The sequence below is a fragment of the Lynx rufus genome, unplaced genomic scaffold (genome assembly GCF_022079265.1).
Source record: "Lynx rufus isolate CCGP_SWC_20201006 ecotype Redwood Valley unplaced genomic scaffold, mLynRuf1.p SCAF_11, whole genome shotgun sequence".
Classification (NCBI taxonomy): domain Eukaryota; kingdom Metazoa; phylum Chordata; class Mammalia; order Carnivora; family Felidae; genus Lynx; species Lynx rufus.
The window spans coordinates 6,443,310-6,463,499 of record NW_025814825.1 but is presented as its reverse complement, the minus strand read 5'-3'; the positions used below and the strand labels follow the sequence as shown (position 1 = coordinate 6,463,499).

At 40.1% G+C, this 20,190-nt stretch overlaps 1 protein-coding gene across 1 annotated transcript in view; it reads right to left on the bottom strand.

Moving 5' to 3' along the window:
• REEP3 (receptor accessory protein 3) overlaps window positions 1-14,373 on the bottom strand; it is a 100,743-nt gene extending 86,370 nt beyond the window's left edge. Inside the window, exon 1 of the mRNA XM_047072840.1 lies at window positions 14,277-14,373. Coding sequence (XP_046928796.1) covers window positions 14,277-14,308 — 32 coding nt within the window. The 5' untranslated portion in view covers window positions 14,309-14,373. The remainder of the gene's footprint in view (window positions 1-14,276) is intronic.
• Between the last annotated feature and the right edge of the window lie 5,817 nt (window positions 14,374-20,190).

Genomic DNA, 20,190 nt, shown 5'->3' with positions numbered 1-20,190 from the left:
CCTGACCTATGTCCTCTATCTCCTGTCCCCTTTAATTTTGGTCTTCTATATCATACTAAATGTAATCCCATCTGGCTTGTTTTTAAAAAACAAAACAAAACACTGTGATTTCCCTAACAGTCATCCATGTTGATATTTATAAAGTGGTACCGCATTCAGTTTTGTTGCTGTGTAATATTCCATTATGTAAAAATAACAACATTTACCCAGTCTCCTCTTCGTGTAATACTTTGTAGTATACTTTATAGATTCTTGCTTTAAGAACTTTCCTAGAAATATCCTTGCAAATGTCTCCTGGTGCAGGTATTAAGGTCTACTAAGCAGTGGAATTGCTGGGTCAAAGGGTATGTGAATGATGAACACTGTAAGTTTCCATGACTTCCTCTCCTGTCATTCCCAAAAATGTTGCTCTGCCCATTCTTGCCAACACTTGGCATTTTCAGACTTCTTAATTTTTGCAATCTAGAATGTGTGAAATGGAATTTCAATGTGGTCTTAATTTACATTTTCTTGAAAACTAATGAGTTTTGCGATTCTTTTTATATGTGCAGTTGCCATTGGTTTCATCTTCTAGGAGATGCCTTTTACTTTTGTCCATTTTTTTTTTTTTTAGATCGCTTATTTTCTTATTGATTTTAAGGAATTCTTCACATTTTCCATCCTACTTTGTCATATATATTACAAAATGGTCTTCGTTCTTTACCCTTACTGGGCCACAATTCTAGTGCTGGCTTCCATTACATCCTCCTCCCCAGCCCTTAAATTACTGAGGAATTGAGAAAAAAGAAGTATGGGCTTCTAAGTAGAGTTTTAAAACACATATCCTGAAGAGGATATTTAAAATAATTGGGTATTTTTTCACAGAAATTAGCAAAGATAAAATCATCAGGGATGGTGAAAGTGGTAGAAATAGACATTCAACTACTGCTGGTGAGAATGTAAAGTGAATCTCGATCCTGTTAAGGGTGGTGATACGTGAGTACACACATTTAACAACACTCACTGAAATTATGGCATGCAAATTCTATTACATGGGGAAATGGTGAGGCATATTGGCTAAGGTCTGGTTCTAGAGCTAGACTGCAACTTAGCTCTGTCACTTAGTGAGTTATATGACCACCCTGGGCAGGTTATTTCACTTCACTAAGCCTTGGGTTTCTTGATGGCAAAATGGGGATAATAGCAGTAACTACATTATTAGGGCTATTGTGAGAGAGAAGTATATTTGTGTAAAAGTGATTAAAATAAGGTCTGGTGCAGCAGACATATGTTAGGCTGTACCATCAATCATTTATGGTTTCTTGTAGAGTCTGAAAAGTTCTTTCCTTTCGTAACCATAACGATATTCTTTGACATTTTCTTCTAAAAGTGTAAACATTTTCGTTTTTTCACCTACAGGCAGGTAGTCCACTTACAATTTATTTTGGAGTTTGCTGTGAAATAAGGATGTATTTTACTCTTTTTTCGGAGGGATAACCAAGTTGTCACAACACTACTTACTAAGTCACCCATCATTTCCTGCTGACTTTGAACACCAGTCTGTCATATCAGATTTTCACGTGTGCTGGGTTAGTTTCTGGATTCTCGACTATGTTCCCTTAAGTTTACTGTCAATCATTGTGCCAACTCTATATTGTCTCAATTACTACAACATTATAATCAACCTTGATAGGTAATAGGACAGGTCTTCCTTCCTTGTTCTTTGTAGCTATCTCGTTGATTGCTGGGCTTTTGCTCTCTCCTGTGAACTTTAAATAATTGGTCTGTTAGGTCCCATGAAAACAAAAACCATAAAAATTCTGTTGGAATCCCAGTGAAACTATAGATCTACTTGGAAAGAATTGATAATTATCAGCTAACACTGATCCATTAACATGGGCTATCCATTTACTCAGAACTTTTTATCTTTCAATCATGTTTTACAACTTTCTTTATAGTTTCGTCCCCATTGTTACAGACTCTTATTTTTTATTAAAAAATTTTTTTAATGTTTATTTATTTTTGAGCGAGAGAGAATGAGTGAGTGTGAGCGGCGGGGGGGGGGGGGGGGGGCAGAGAGAGAGAGAGGGAGACACACAGAATCCCAAGCAGGCTTCAGGTTCTGAGCTGTCAGCACAGAGCTCGATGCGGAGCCTGAATTCATGAACCACAGGATCATGATCTGAGCTGAAGTCTGACACTTAAGCGACTGAGCCACCCAGATGCCCCACAGGCTCTTTTACCAGGAGAGATGTAATCTGTGTACCTTTACTGTCATTACTGACCTAGGTCCTCCATCTCCTGTCCCCTTTAATTTTGGGCTTCTATATCCCTATAGCCTCCTCTTTCCCAACCCTGCTCTGTTTGAAAACTACAAATTAATATCCTTTTAAATTATCATCTCTCTGCACATGACACAGATAGTCACGCCTTTATTTAGAGTGGGAGGAAAAACAAGACATAGAGAGAAAGGTGAGGCAAGCATAAAGGGGAGGACAAGAGATAATGGTGATGGTGGAGAGCAGAGCTGAGCTCCTCAAAGAAAGGGGGCTGCGTGCTTTCCTTCCTCATGCTGTTCCTTCTCTCATCACATGCTCCGAGGGCATTGGGGTGGTGGCACTTCCAAGTAGTGGGCTGTATCATCTGCAGGATTTCCTTTATATTTCTCAGTCATTCGAGGTAACCAAGGCCTCTTTTTAATTGTAACTATTTCTGTTAAAACGGCTTACCACTTTTGTTTTTCTCATTAGTTGTAGGTGAGCTATTTTAGTTCAAACACTACAAGAACTTGTCACTAGCAAACATTTAAGGTAATGTGGTATAGATTCACTAGAAGATAGTATACTTTATTTCTTAAACTTAGGAGACCATTTGCAACAAAGCCATATTTGCATCATGTTTACCACACAAAATAATACAAGACTTAGGATTTAGAAATGCCTAAAAAAGCATTTAATCAGAATTTAAAAAGCATTAACTGTGCGTGTATGTGTGAGCGGGGGAGTTTATCTCCAATTTGCATTTCTGTCATTCAACTTGGCAAAGGAAAACACCAGATATCCTTTCAGAATATTTTTACACAAAGCTTTCAGGCGACTTTTCTCACATAATTTATTTTAACACCTTAATGTTTTCAGATTAAGATTTACACACTTCTAAGGCCCCTTTATATGGATCTAGAGGTGTATCTTTAAAGGGTACCTTTCACCTATCCATTAATGATCCATTAAACACCTTAAAACCACCAACATTTCTATTTGCAAGATTAACTTACGTATATAAAGTGAAAATTAAAAGGCCTTATGTTTCAGAAAACCATAAATAAAAACTATGGTTGATGAAATTAATGATTTAAAAAATGCAAATAAATAAATATTGAACGGACAACTGGAAAGTTTGTTCAGCAATCCTGAGATGAATCAGCATCTGAACAGAAAACAAAGACCATAGGCACAAAGCAGCAAGGAACTGATCATGGCAAAATTAACCCCCTTAGGCAAATATCACCAAATTCTCTTCTGTTCTCATATCTGCACTTTTTAAAAATGTTTTATTTATTTTGAGAGACAGAGAAGGTGGGGGGAGGGAGGGAGGGAGAGAAAGAGAGAAAGAGAGAGAGGGAGAGAGGGAGAGAGAGAACATCCCAGGCAGGCTCTGTGCTTTCAGTGCAGAGCCTGATGTGGGGCTCGATCCCACAAACCCACGAGATCATGACCTGAGCTGAGATCAAGAGTCAGATGTTTAACTGACTGAGCCACTCAGGCACACCCCGCCCCCACCCCGCCCCCTGCACCTTCTTTAAATTCACAGTCAAGAATGTCTACTGCTTGGTGCACCTGGGTGGGTTAATGGGTTAAGTGTCCGACTTTGGCTCAGGTCACAGTCTCCCAGTTTATGAGTTCAAGCCCCACACTGGGCTTGCTGCTGTCAGCCTGTCAGCGCAGAGACCACTTCTGGTTTTCTGTCCCCCCTCTCTCTACCCCTCCTGCCTGCACTCTGCCAAAAGTAAATAAATATTTAAAAAAGAAAATAAAAGGATGCCTACAGCTCATTGTTTCTGTGGGCCTCTGGAAGTTTAAACATGGAAAGGAAGTCCCATTTATCCACTTTACAGTTTTGGTGAAAGTGTATTCTAAATTTTGGGAGTCCTGAAAATTAGTGATTAAAGTTTGATGATGAAAAAGTGTCACACTGGCAGAATCTTTAGCATATCATTTATTCAGTGCTGTATATATTCATGTTATTTTTTAATACCAAATAATGCTGCTTATTATTCATCGCAGATATTCACTTAGTACAAGGTTAATGTATTCATTTATTTAAATATTCAAGTAGTTTTTTTACACTTTAGATGTTTATTTTATTAAATTTTTACAATACAGTTGACACTAATGTTACATTAGTTTCAGGTATACAACATGGTGATTCAACTTCTTTATACCTTATGCTGTGCTTACCACCAAGTGTAGCTACCATCTGTCACCATGCAACCCTATTACATCACCATCGATTATATTCCCCATGCTGTAACTTTTATCCCCTTGACTTTTTCATTCAGTAACTGGAAGCCTGTCTCTCCCCCTCCCCTTCACTCATTTTGCCCAGTCCCTCCCCCCCCCCACCTCCCTTCCCTCTGCCAACCATCAGTTGGTTCTTCGCAAATAAGTAGTTTTATTAAATACAAAGTCAGCACTTCACAGCTTCTCACTGAAAAGTAATCTATCTATGGTTCTCCATTGGAAGCATACAAGTCATAAAAGGCAAGATCTTCAGCAAGGGTTCTACTCCCCCTTTCCTGCTTCAAGTGATAGACAACACACTGTTCTCATGAGGTTGTCCGTCTCAATGGTGAACAACTCTGGGTATTTGAAAGCTCTCCCTTATCTACTGAATTAAATTCTTCCTTATAACATCCACTTATTGCTCTAACATGGTGTTCACAAGAAGAAAAAAATCAGTACTCTCTCCCTCATGTGACAACTCTTAAATTAAGACAGTTATTTTGTTAGTCATTAATTTTTCTCCTTTTCTGATCCAATCCCTAAAACTTCCTTGGCTTTTTAGTTTTTCTCAGGATATGTAAAAGATATTGTTTTAAGTTGAATTGTGCCCTCCAAAAAAGATATGAAGGAGTCCCAATCCCCACTACTTCGAATAGTGACCTAATTTGGAGACAGGGTCCTTAAAGAGGAAATCATGTTAAAAGGAGGTAATTAGCATGGGCTCTAACCTACTGTGACTTACGTTCTTTATAAAAAGAGAAAATTTGGACACAAAGACCTTCACAAAAATGAAGGCAGAGATGGGTGTGATGAATCTACCAGCCAAGGAATGACAAAGATTGCCAGCAAACCACCAGAAGCTGAGAGAGTGAGTCTTGGAACAGATTTCCTCCTCACAGCCCTCAGAAGGAACGAAGGAACCTATTGACACCTTTGCCTTGACTTTTAGCTCCCAGAACTGTGAGATAATAGATTTCTGTTGTTCAGGCCACAAGGTTTGTGGTATTTCATTATAATAGCCCCAGCAACCTAACGCATTTCTCAGAAATGTGACATGATAAAAGGTTAAGGAAACTTGTCACAGCAGAATGCTTGGTTTTATTTACAGGTGAAAATAATTCTTTCCTAAAATAGACTTATTATTCCTTGGAAACATAAAAGGTCTCAGCATTAATATATTTGAATACTTCCTGAAATTATGTTTTGAACTACTGGTTAGTACAAACCTATTATGTTTAGTTTTTTCCTATGACTTTTGCTTTCATGATTTCCTTAGTATCTATGCTTTTGCAGAGCTGATGAAACTGTTAAACAGTAAGGACAGCAAATACTGGTAACTCTCAGCTCTATATTCAAATCTTCGTATCTGAACAACTTTTAGGACCAAGAAAACTGTAACTTGTAAACTACAATTTACAAATTTAGAAAATAAGGAATAAGCCCATTGATGGGGAGAATATGTGATTATATAAATTATTTTCAAAGTATACTGTATCAGTGATTCTCATCAATTTTGGGAACTTCTCTGTAAATACTGAAATAGAAATTAATTTTGAGGGGTCCCCGGGTGGCTCAGTCAGTTAAGTGTCTGATTCTTGATTTCAGCTCAAGTTCGTGATCTCAGGAACTGTGAGATTGAGCCCCTCATCGGGTTCTGTGCTGACAGCACGGAGCCTGCTTGGATTCTCTCTTTCCTTCTCTCTCTGGTCCTCCCCCACCTGTGTTCTCTCTCTCTCTAAATAAATAAACTTAAAAAAATTAAGATCAGCAAGTGTTTTATACAGAAAATTCTTAAGCAAGAGATATCCTGAGACACTTATAAATTTCCAAGTATCATTATAGCCTGTAATTTCTCCCACAAAGTACACAGAAGCCGCAAACAAAGCCATTTTCAAATGGAAATGCTGAGCGAACCATGCCTTATAAGGGCTCACTCTAGTTGAACTTTCTGTAATGATGGAAATGTTCTATTTCTGTGCTATCCAATAAGGTAGTTACTAAGCTTGAATGCCTACTGAACACTTGAAATGTGGTGTGACTGAGGAATTTAATGTTTAATTTAACTGTCTAAATAGCCAAGGGACCAGTGGCTTCCATATTGAACAGTACAGGTTTCTTCTCTTTTCACTTAACACAGTGGTTCTCAGCTAGTGGCAATTCTGCCCACTAGTGACCTACGACAATATCTGGAGACATTTTTGGCTGTCACAGTTGGGAGGTGCCAATGGCATCTAGTGGGCAGAGGCCAGGGATGCTGGTAAAACATCCTATGGTGCACAGGACAGGCATCCCCAAGTAAGGATTACCCAGTCTAAAATGTGAAAAGTGCTAGGTTAAAAAACTTAGACATATTTAAAAGATCTTCAAATGAAATAAAAAATATTTAGAATAATATACAGCCATTCCTAATGATATTCAAACATTAGCTAGTCTGCTATTAAAATCTTTTGCCATGCTCAATATTTCCAACCTAACAGCTGTTTTCTCTGTCCATAGTATCTTAGCGAGTATGCTACTTCACCTGATTTTCCATCCTAGCAGCCTTTGTAAAAATTTAACATGACTGAAGCTGGTAACTTTACTTCAGAAATAGCGATAAGTATGCATAAATGCTTAACAGTTTTGTGAATGTGAAAACATTTATAACAGAATAACTTTTACTTAAAAAAAAATTTTTTGGGGCGCCTGGGTGGCGCAGTCGGTTAAGCGTCCGACTTCAGCCAGGTCACGATCTCGCGGTCCGTGAGTTCGAGCCCCGCGTCGGGCTCTGGGCTGATGGCTCGGAGCCTGGAGCCTGTTTCCGATTCTGTGTCTCCCTCTCTCTCTGCCCCTCCCCCGTTCATGCTCTGTCTCTCTCTGTCCCAAAAATAAATAAACGTTGAAAAAAAAAAAAAATTAAAAAAAAAATTTTTAATGTTTATTTGTATTAGAGAGAGAGAGAGAGAGATGTGTAAGCAGGAGAGGCACAGAGAGAGAGGGAGACAGAATCTGAAGCAGGTTCCAGGCTCTGAGCTGTCAGCACAGAGCCCAACATGGGGCTCGAACTCACAAGCAATGAGATCATGACCTGAGCTGGAGTTGGACGCTTAACCAACTGAGCCACCCAGGTGCCCCTAGAATAACTTTTACTTTTAACCTTTCATTTAACCTCAGAAATACATGAAAGGGCTAGTTCAGTGCAAGTACATAATCAATGACCTAAAAAGCTCATGTTCTGCTAACGGAGACTCACCAGTAATCTTTTTCCACATGACAAAACAGTAATATATTTAAGATATTTAAATTACCCATTTATGCCATGATTATTGTAATATACTCTTTATTTGAACATTACGATCTACGCCAAAAGGAGAGAACATGGAAATATCCAAACTAAAAGGGCTCAAAAATCCAGTGGAAAAAGAAGTTATTAAAATAGCTGCAGTAACAAAAAGTGAACAGAAGCAAACTGTTTCTGAAATGAAGGCTAATAAAGGAATCTTGTTGAAGTTCTGGCCTAGGCAATGAAAGCAAGACCCAATAGTTTAGGATGTGTTTTCTGTCTCAATGAAGGAAGACAGAAAAGATGACCTCTTGGAGGGCATTCATGACAAATTATATTTTTAAGATTTTAACTTTTCCAATGTCCTTGAAAACATTGCTCCTATTTACTTTATTTCTCATTGCCTAACAGCAATTTCAGTAAGCATCCTATTCTTAGACATAGCTCCTAATTATTTGTTATTCACATGACAAATCTCATCAAAACTGGAAAACAAAATCTACCTTAACCTAATTGAAAGATGATATTTTAGCCATCACTGAGATTTTACAACTATTTAAAAGTATGTAAAGCACATATAAAGGAAGAGAAATATCACTTACAGATTGTGACTGACCTCAAACTTCCACAAGGATTTAAAAAGTACTCAAGATGTTTTTCATTAATCCTATCACGATCTTAACCCACAAAGGGGAGAAACAGGATGCCGTTATAATAATGCATTTAAGAGATGATGCTGGCTTGGACTACAATAATGTAAGAAAGGTGATGAAAACTATATTTTGAAGGTAGAGTCAACAAGATTTGCTATAGGATTCAATGCAGGTAATGAGAGAAAAACTGGAATCAAGGATGATCCCAAGGTTTTTGGCCTGAGCTACTGGAAGGACTGAGTTGACATTAATTGAGCTGGTGCAGGCTGCCAGGGTAGCCACACTGAGAAGGACATTCAGAAGCTCAGTGTTGGATATCTTAAGTTCAACATGACTCTTAGATGCTTCCAAGTAAAGTAGGCACCTGAAAAATAGGATCATGAGTTCAGCACAGAGTTCTGGGTTGGAGATGTAAATTACGAGTCCTTATAGAAGAGAAAAAAATTCTAGGAACTGAGCTCCTGGACCTGCCAACTTTAATCAGTCAGGGCATGTGGAGGAATGTAGCAGGGAGACAGAGAAGGGAGGGAGTGGTCGGTGAGTTGTGAAGAGTACAAAAACAAGGCTTCTTGGAAACCAAGTGAAGAGACCATTTCAAGGACAGAGTGAGCAACTGTACCAAAAGTCCTGGTAAGTTAGGTGAGGACCAGACAGTTTGGTCATGTAGAAGTCACTGATGACTTAGAGAACAGGTATTTCAGTGGAATGGTTGGTGGCGGCAAGGCCTACATGGTGTGGGTCTGAGTGACCCAAAGGAAGTGGAGAAAGTGTATATGGACTGCTCTTTTGAGGAGTTTTTGCTTTAAAAGGAAGGGGAGAAATGGGATAAGAAGATGAAAAGTATAGCAGGCTGAAAGAGTTTTTTGTTAAATGGGAGAAATGACAGCATGTTTTTGCCTGCTAAAAAGAAAAATCTGGGAGAGAGGGAAAGTATGCTAGAAAGAAGGGGGAAAGCTGCTGGAGTATGGTTTTTAAGGTATACAATTTAGACTTTATAGATACCCACTAAATATAATTGAGAAGGATCAATTTACTTCTGACAGAAATAAAAGTAGAGTGATCGGTATTCCATATTTAGAGGTGAAAAATAAATCACAAAGTAAAACATGAACAAGTTGAACTGTCTTAAAACTATAAATTTTCTCTTCAACTAAAACCAAAATATCTAAAGAGAAGTGTAATTAGATTGAGAAACATCTGCATCAAACATGACTTAAGGTTAATTAAGTAAGGAGCTCAGACCAACAAGTAAATTATCAAGTAACCAAGAGTTAAAGTGCTAAAGTACATACGGACCATTTGTACAACAGGAGATACAATATATATTAGGACAAATATTAAATCTGGCTAATAAGAAATAAAATACAAAAGAAAACAATGAGATCTATTATATATATTAGGAAAATATGAAAAAATTAAAACACCCAAATCTAGTTACACTGTGATAAAGACCACGATCATACATTGTTGGTGGCCATGTAAAATATTAACATCCTTTGGATAGCAGTTTGGCAGTTCATATCAATAGTCATAAATATTCATATTCATAGCCTTTGACTCCCTTGGATATTCAGCCTAAAAAAATACTTAAAGAGGGGTGCCCGAGTGGCTCATTTGGTTGACCATCTGACTTTGGCTCAGGTCATGATCTCATGGTTTGTGAGTTCAAGCCCCACATAGGGCTACTGTCAGCACAGAGCATGCTTCAGATCCTCTGTCCCTCTCTCTCTCTCTCTCTCTCTCTCTCTGCCCCCCCAACTCTTGTGCATACTATCTCTCAAAAATAAACAAGCATTAAAAAAGAAAATACAAAGAAAAAAGCATATATAGATGATGTCTGGTATAGTCTTATAATTGTATCAGCATTAGTTATGAAAATAACATATTAAAATGATCTAAAAGCAAAATTAAAAAATGAATGGCTATGAAAATTATGAATATTGGCCTGATCATAAAAGAGACAGAATGATCTCAGAGAACACATTAGATGCCTACAATATAGTAAGAATAAGAAAACTTTTTTTTTTTTTTACAGTAATTACAACTATGTCACCTACAATAAGACAAAGATGTAAATTGAAAACAGTTTAAACATTCAGTATTCTGGGACAGTTGGGGAATACGTTCTTCCTTATCTGGTAACAACTACTAATACTTACTGAATACTTACCATGTGTCCAATGCTGGACTACAGACATAATGTATAGGGACACATTTAATCCTATGGAGTAGGTTATAGCTAATACATGGCAGGGCTAATATTTGAATTCAGGCAGTCTTTCATCTTGATCTTAACCACAATGATATATACTCAAATTAAGAAAACTTAGAAAAACGGGATTTCTCTTAACCTGTAAGTCATGTTTCAATAGGTAAGGTACAGGTATCACAAATGAATGAAATATCATTTGGTAATCTCAGACTACTAACCCTTAATTTTCAAAAAATATTTTAATGTTTGTTTCTTTTTGAGAGAGAGTGTGAGGGACAGAGAGAGAGAGGGAGACACATAATCTGAAGCAGGCTCCAAACTCTGTCAGCACAGAGCCCTATGTGGGGCTTGAACTCATGATCTGTGAGATTATGACCTGAGCCAAAGTCAGATGCTTAACTGACTGAGCCACCCAGGTGCCCATTCCTTAATAATTGCTAACTAACTTTCAATCTTGCCTGCAAAGTTAAAATTGATTTTAGACAGACTGGGGAAAAAAAAACCCAACAAAAACCAAAAAGCCCTTTCATAGCATTACGGAATGCTAGAGCTGTATAAGAGAATACAGATAAACCAGATCCTTTATTTCCACAGAGAAAGAAACAGGTATCTAATCAGTAAGAGGCTGGCTCAAGGTCATTCAGCTGGTTAATATAACTAAAGCTAGTTCTAAATTCCAGGTTTCCTGATGATAGCCCAATGATACTTCTTTCTATATTATCTTATTCCCCTCCCCACTAAAAAAAATACGTTATGTTTTATGTGCACAATAAATGCCAGGCATCACATCTGGTGTGTTTTAGTTAAACAAATCTTTTTTTTTTTTTTTTTAATATATGAAATTTATTGTCAAATTGGTTTCTATACAACACCCAGTGCTCACCCCAAAAGATGCCCTCTTCAATACCCATCACCCACCCTCCCCTCCCTCCCACCCCCCAGAGTTAAATCTTTCCAATAGTTTTAAGGAGGTAAATATTATAACCACTTTAAGGCGAAGGCACTGAAGCCCAGATGGGCTTCGTACATTGCCCAGCACCATGCAGCTAGTAACTGGCATCCAGATCTGATTCCAAAGCCAGGGTTCTTCCTCCAGTATGTACCACCGGGTTTGGGGAGAAAGTGCTCAAGCACACAGGGAGCTCAGGGTATGGAAGTTCCTTGTGTTCCCTGCCCAATCCACCCAGAGGTTCGTGTTGAGAGAACTGTCTGATCTCTTTTCTTCAGGCTCAAAACTAGCTGGCTGTTCCAGTGGGTTAAAAAGAATGTGAAATTCTATCTCATGGTGTGAAAAAGGTTTCCAAGTTTGTTTAGATCCTGGGATTGGGCTTTTGTGTCCCTAGAGTACAATCAAGTGAGTAGAAAACATTGAGTGCTTAGAGATCGAGAAATTGAGGACCACAGGGGCAAAATATAATGATGCTTATATTCCTTGACAATTGTGCTTTCTAGTATGCTAATAACTCAATGGCTCATGAAATACATTTCCGTGACCTTTTCTCCCTCACATTTTTGTTTCTTTTCTTTTGCCTCACACTTCAAATTCCATACATTCTAGCACTGCAAGCTTTAATCTTCTCTCTCCAGTTAGGGAGCCCCCTAAGTGGGCTCCCTGTCTTTAGTGTTTCTTCATTTACAACCATCTCACTCAACAAGGGAGAGAATCTCCCAAAGCAAAGCTACTACTGCCTAACAGAATTTATCACTTTTCCCTTAAATTCCTTGAAAACAGGCCCCACTCTACCTTTCCAGCTTTCTCTCTCAACCAAGTCCCTCAAGTCCTCTGTAACTAATCTAGGTTGTTCCTCCTCTGTGCTTTGGCTCACAATGATTCTTTTATCTGGACTCCTTTACGTTTTCATCTTTGGCTGTCTAAATTCAGAATGTCCTTTAAGGCCCATCTCAAATGTAATCTCCCTTGTTTTTGCTGATTCTCCAACCAGATATAATTCCCTCCTTATCTAACCCCTACAGCACTGGGTGTAACTCTTACAAGATTTGACATTCTCACCTGTACTGCAGGGATCAGTGTATCTGAACTGTCAGTTCCATTAACACCAACACTGTTACTAATGTTTGTGTTATAGGTAACACCTAGAAAAGACATACTCATAGTCAATGATCCAAAACAAGAATCTGATTTGAGTAATGCAAACTATATCAAAGTACTTCTCAATTTTCTATCTCTTGAAAAAAGAAAATAGGTCAAAGGAAACCAGAGTTAAAAACAAAAAAAAAAGTACAGCTTCTTAATGGGGCACTTCATTTTCTAGGTGCAGACACAACAGTTGATATACATCTACTAGGTCAAGAAAAGTATGCCTGTATTATGTAAATGACATTCAAAGGCTTAAAAAAAAGCCTTAAAAAAATCTGAACACACCTGTAGTATGCTTTTATTTCCTGACTTTTAGTTCTGTACAGATGAAGCAGGAAGCCCTGCAGCTTTAAAACTAGTAACTGTACAGAGGAAGGACAAACCTCATTAAGACGATCAAATGACAAATTTAGAAGGGTACTGCAAATCAGGTAGAATAGGGATGCTGAATGATTCAAACAAAAAACCAAATCTCACGGAGAAATTTTCCTTCTCTCCAGTGGAAAACAAAATTTGAAAATTTGGAAATATTATTTTTTCCACATTCTAAAGCTAATTAGAATAGCCTGCTGCCTCACAAAAACATTTCATAAAGGTACTGAGGTAATATTACCCCTACAGAGATCAAGAATAATGAATCCAAGGCCCCCTGGCTGTCCCTACGTCATTGTTTACTTTGTGACTTTTTTTTTTCTTTGAAAAGCGGGGGCGTAAGATGGGGGAGAATGGGAGAAAATCAGTTTAAACTGTAGTCAAATAGCTTTAGTTGAGTTGCGGTGTTTAATTTTTTCTTATGGACCTGTAGCACTTGTTGGTAAGAGCACAATGAAATTAACTGATAATCTGAATAAAGGCAACAGGCACCTGCAGCCTCTCAATCACTTAGCAAATATTTCCGACAAGAAAGGGCCAGATTCTGCGATCTGGCCGAACAAGCGGGTGTCCCCATTCAACAAGGAGAGTCTCTCTAGGTAAGCTGTAAATCTCGGGGGAAGCTGGAACCTTTCCCAGAGATCTGAGCTAGGAGCGGTCTCAGGTTTTTAGACAAATCTCTCCTCCTACCACACGTGACCGAATGGTATTCAGCCGCCGAGAGAGACACCTCACCGCACCAACCGCGGGATACAAAGGCTCGACGCCGCCGCCGCCGCATCCCTGGGAGGATCGCCGAGCCTCCCGCGCTCAACGCCTGCGGAGCCTGCGCAGGGCGCCGCCGCGAGGCGCGCCGCTCCCGGGCCCACAGGGCGGTGCCGCGCAGCGCGGGGAGCGGGAGCGGGGAGCGCGCGCCGCCTGCCTTGCGCGCCTGCCCGCCCAGCGCTTCGGGAGCAGGGCCGCCGCGCCGCACGCAGCCCGGCCGCGCCGCAGCCGCCGGGCCCTAGTCCGCCGCAGGGAGCTCCGCAGCGACGTGGACCAGGGTGAGGAGGCCGAGGGCCCACAGCCCCCGGGCAGGCCCGAGGCCGGGCCAGCCCATCCCTGCCCAGGCCTGGGCCTTCCCCTCTCCTAGCCCCTACCCCTCCCTACGCCTTCCCGGGACTCGCGCGGGCGGCGGGGCGCCGTGAGCTGCACTTACACCACGGCTCTGGAGATCATCCAGGACACCATCTTCCCGGGGTCTTGCACCCCAGCTAGGGGGCGGGTGGGCGCCGAGCGTGGCGGACCAGGCCGCCAACGGCAGGCCGCGCGCTCGCCGGCTCCTCGCGCTCCCCGGGGCCGCGCTGGCGCCCTCGGGAGCCGGGCCGGGTGTATGCGCGCAGCGGCCGGAGCTGCGCGGCGGTCGGTCCCCCCTCCCGTCCCCGCCCGTCCCCGCCCGCGGCCGAGCCGCCGCCGAGCCAGCCGGCCCCGCCCCTGCACTCAGCTGATAGGCGGCGGCGGCAGCGGCGGCGCGTCGGTGGTGCCCGGGTCTGGGCGGTGGTGCTCCGGGGGCAGGGCGGTCGGGACCCCGGCCGGCGCCGAAAAGCCTCGCGGCCCAGACTCCTCAGCTCCAACCTCCACCTCCCTACTCGTTACATCTCTGGGACGCCCACCTGGCGTACCGGGGCCGAGGGAGTGGCCGGGGGCTGAGGCAGGGGACTTGCGGGTAGGGGTTCTCATCATATGTGGGAAAAAATAGCAGGAACTCTGTGTCCGGTAGACTCCTCTGGACCTGGCCCTAGATTCTAGGGAGGCAAGATTTTGAGATGTGTTTAGCCACATCGGGTGTCCTCACTATTCGCTGAAGCCCAGCGCCCTGGGCATCCTCAAGAGTACGGCATTTTAAGGAAACGTCGGGAGGATCTTTGCACAGGCCTCGGTGTGTGCCAGGAGTCGCGTGGTGCGTGGTGCAATGCAGGGAGGGGCAGAGGAGGGTGGCATTGGATTTCATGTTTGCAGCGGTGGGTGTATTGATAGCAGTGTTCTAGGCCTTTCACAGCACCTTTCCCATCACAACATCTGCAAGGCCTGTTTTACAAACACATCTGAGCCTGCCAAATACTCAGAGTGAAAACTGGGCTTAGGATTCCTGCCTTGCCCTGCTATTTACATTTGTCTTTTTTCAGGGGAGGTTGGGTTACTGCTTACTTACACCTTGAGGTTCTTGTAGATAGCATAATTCAAGAGATAGAATATAAAAACAGCTTTTGGTGGCGGTACCAAATTGAGAAAATGATCTTCAGGTTTAGTCTTGTCTTTTTTTCCCCCTCCAGTTAAGAAGATGGTGAAAGGTAATTCTAATATTCAGATGGTACGAAGAATAAAGGATGAAATGTGGGCTTCAAGCCTTTAATTAAAGTCCAAGAAAATAGCTTATTCTTTGACCATGTTGTAATTTATTCTTTTTGTTCCTCAGTTTCCCCATAGTAAAAACAGACAAATTATACTGTAGCCTGCCTCTTGCCTTTCAGAGTGACATGAGGCACTGCTAAATAACATGTTTAGGAAGTTCTCCAAATTGCTTAGAAGAAGATGGGGGACATATATAAGATCCTAACTTCCTTTAAGTTCCAAGGTTCAATAAACTTAGTAGTATTTTGATTATTTAAGAAGTGAGCTCAGAAGCTGCTTTCAGCTTTTAGGTTAAGTTCTTTTTCTTATTTACTCATTAAGAATATATATTTTAGTTTCAGTGATCTCATTAATGAAAACTTGTATTTGTTTGGAACCTTTTATTTTTGGCTGTTATTTCAAGCATTCTTTGGGGATCAGGTGTGTCACATAAGCACCAGTTTTCTGGAAAACTCTCTTGCCCAATAAAACTCAAACTCATTTGAATAGCATTTAAATCCATCCATGAACAGGTCCTGAAATGTTTTTAAAACTTGGAATTTTACTGCCTTCCCAACCCCTTTGGACCCCTACCCTTTCCCTAGTTCTCTTTTGGGAACCAAATTATATTTACATGCCCAGTACCTTTGCCTAGATTTCATTTTTTCTTTAATGATTTACTCTCTATTCTCTACCTATTAGAATTCTTGTTTTTCAGTGTCCTATGCCATGAGGATGTTCTTGATTTTCCCCAGTGAGAATTATTCATAATTTTTCCTAGGCCCCTATGATTTATTAGGTGAATTTCTATTTAATGCCTATTTCATTCTGCTTTATATTATGGCTATGTTTTACTGATGTCTAATCTACTGGATCGTAAAATGTTTGAGGATAGATATTGTATATTAGATATTTTTTGTGTTTTCCAAGTCTCTAGGGTAATTGCCCAATGAAAGTTGGAAAGGTTTGAAAAGTTTGTTAGTACAGTTACTCTCTTAATTATTGAAGCTTTATGAAATTTCAGCCTCATACCACAGAGGTCTCTTAAAGATGTCTTTTTTGCATTCTTGGTTTGGCGGTCATCATTCTGAATATTATTTTACTGCATTGTAATATATGCCTTCAGGGGTTGCTGAGATGTGTAGGACTGTTGGCTGCTCTCTGAAATGTCCCTAGGCTGCTGTGTGTTAAATTTCGTTTTGTATGCTTATTGTATCTTCAGCCTCCTTCACATGTCACTTTTTGCTGCTCTCAATCTGGAACAGCCTCCTTCTTTATATATCTCAACATGCCATGTGTTGGAAACCACCTGCCCTGTGTTAAGCACATGTTGTTGAGTCAACCTGTATAACCCAAAAAGCATAGGTTTATCCCCACTTGATAACATTGGAAACTGAGGGTTAGAGTACTCAGTGCCAATCACCACATAGCTCATAGGTGGTAGAACTGGAACTCTAATCCATGCTTCCTGAGTGTTCTTCACATTATACTGTGATAGTTGAGTTGTGTCTAAGGAAGTGGGTCTAAATGGGAGGTGCCCTCTTGGAGGAAGTTGGGAGGCAAATTTTTTGTTGTTGGAATGACTGGGACTAACCACTAGTATTTAATGGGTGGGGACTAGGGATGCTATACTTTTTGCAGTGCATGGGCTATCCTGAACAAAGACTGTTCCCAGTGTCCTGTGTGGTTTAGCAATATTCTGCCTGACATTTGTGTATGTAACATTCATAATTATCTGAATCTAGAAACTCCCTTTTACATAAAAACTCCTAGTTTTAACTGAGACTGAACTTTGCAGTCTCTGTTTCCACGCGAAAATGTTGCGCGGAAAGGAAGATTTGTTTTGTTCACAACTTGACCAAGGGTTGTTTACAGTTTTGGAAAATTGCATCACAAACAACTTTGTTGTCACGTTCACCTGCTAATTACTTTGGTATGTCCTCTAGTTCAGTTTTGTTTCAGGATTAACACTGAAATACTTATCTTATTATAAATTATTTTCATTTCCCTTTTACATTTTTATTTAGGGTATAAAGTTTTGTTTGAAGTAGTCTGTAGGAAGATTGTTATTCCTTTCATTTCAGGGTGATAATGCAGAAATTGGAAAATATTTTATGCAGGGGAAACATTTGAGTCTGATATGGTTGAGAATTCTTGGTCTAAATTAAGAGTAAATTCATCTGATGAGGAGTCTCTTATGGACAGTGCCCAGATTTAGTAGTAGGTGTTTCTCATCTCTATATTGGGCCGAATCTTGGATGGTAGAGATCTAGTAGGTGGCCATTAATTAAGTGCTTTATGGTGTGAGGCAAGGCTTTAGAGACTTGGGAGAAAAGGAAATACATTATCTCCGACCTAGAAGCTTTTAAAGTGTTGCCTCATTTGGCATACTTGAGACATTTCTTGTATAGAAAATATAAAATTATTTCTTTTTTTTTTAATTTTTTTTTAACGTTTATTTATTTTTGAGACAGAGAGAGACAGAGCATGAACGGGGGAGGGTCAGAGAGAGGGAGACACAGAATCTGAAACAGGCTCCAGGCTCTGAGCTGTCAGTACAGAGCCCGACATGGGGCTCGAACTCACAGACAGCGAGATCATGACCTGAGCCGAAGTCGGCCGCTTGACCGACTGAGCCACCCAGGCGCCCCTAAAATTATTTCTTTACATACTAAATTGTTTCTTTTATTTTTAACATATATCACTAGTATTCATTTGTTGTGCTGTGGAGTGCCTCCTTCATTGCACTCTGCAAAGACCCTTTGGGTTTTGAAATTTAACATGGTGGGAGGCAGTATATTTAGGTCAAAGGACTTTCTATGAGGAGACCCGTTTCTACTCTCAGTAGTGTGATGTTTGGCAAGTCATCTGGGTTTTAAATGGGGTTGATAATGTTATGATCAAATGCAACGTGTTTTAAACCTTAAAACTAATTAGACTCTATTAAATAAAGAATTTCTTTCTCTTCAGCATTTCACTTGGTGTTCCTAGGAGATGTGTAGAATGTGCATCTTCTACATGTTAAAGGAGTTCATTTATCAGGGGGAAAAAAAAAGAGTAAGAAAGTACATAGGAGAGCAGATAGTGAGAGCAGAATTACATGGTACAGAGATAGTATCTAATTTGTGTAATTATTAATGAGTATACCAATGAGACTAAATACTAGGTCACCTTCCCCTCTCTATTGGGGGAGTATTTTCACATGCTTGAGAATATTTTATTTGGAGGAAGGCTAAAATTATTAAATGAGTCTATGTTAATAGTAGTTTGAAAATAGAGTGAGGGAAAGGATCCTAAAGAGAATGACTTAAAAGATGAAACCTGTTCTTTTTCCATCTCCTGCTAGATGAATATTTCTTTTATCTTAGCCAGTCTGTTTTATAGTGTCATGGTGACAACAAAGGTCAAATTTGCCATCTGACACTGAAATGAAATTAAAAAAAAAAGTAATATTGAAAATACAATAATCAGATTGCAGGGGAATAGAAAGATTCTGAAGAAGATGAAAGCAAAATATGTCTGTGATGGCTGGATCTGGGGAACTCACATAGTAAGGAATTGACCATACATGAAGTTCTTATACATTTGCAGTAGCTTTACTTACAACAGTTAGGGATTTATGTAGAAGAACTTTTTTCTCCCTTCAGGTCATTTGTTTGACCATGTTAAATGGCAGAGAAACACAAAGCTCAAGACTTTTGGAGCACTTTCACTATTCATTTAAAATAGAATAGATTAGGGGCGCCTGGCTGGTTCAGTTGGTTAAGTATCCGTCCAACTCTTGGTTTTTGCTCAGGTCATGATCTCATGGTTTGTGGGTTTGAGCCCCGTGTCAGGCTCTGTGCTGACAGCTCAGAGTTTGGAGCCTGCTTTGGATTCTGTGTCTCTCTCTCTGTCCCTCCCCTCCTTGTCTCTCTGTCTCTCTCTCAAAAATAAATAAATAAACATTAAATAAAAAAAACATTAAATAAAAAAAAAGGACAGATTAAATCATAGTTCCCAGTTTTATTTATTATTATTTTAATGTTTATTTTTGTGCTCTGTGAGACAGAGCACAAGTGGGGCAGGAGCAGAAAGAGAGGGAGACACAGAATCTGAAGCAGGCTCCAGGCTCTGAGCTGTCAGCACAGAGCCCACGCGGGGCTCAAACTCAACAGAACACAGATCATGACCTGAGCCGAAGTCCAACGCTCAACTGACTGAGGCACCCAGGTGCCCCTGGTTCGCAGTTTTAAATTCTAGGCAGACCTATGATTTCAAGAATTGTTCAGGTGCATACAGGTGTTATGATATAATTTGCAGAAAGCTGAAATATTTGATAATTCTACCATGTGTATTAAGCAGACCTTAAAAGTTTTTTTATTGATGTTTTTGAGTGGTAGTTCAAGGCGCATGGAATAAAATTCAAAAAGGCTAAACAATGAAGTTAGTCTTTTATCACCTGTCTCCAGCCATCTAGTTCCTTTCACAGGCTGTCTCTGTTGGTAGTGTTTTGTTTTGTTTTGTTTTTGTTTTTTGCCAGAGCAAAGTCTAGAAACAGACTCAATTATATATAGGTAACTAGTCTAAGATAAAGGTGGAATTTTATATTAGATGGAACATGATACATTTAGTAAATGATTTTGTGACAGCCAGCCATTTAATAAAAACCAAAGAAAAAGTAATTTATGAAGAAAGAAATGTAAATGTGAAAACTAAAACTACCATGAAAGTACAAAAAGAAAGCATGTGAAGGTAATAGG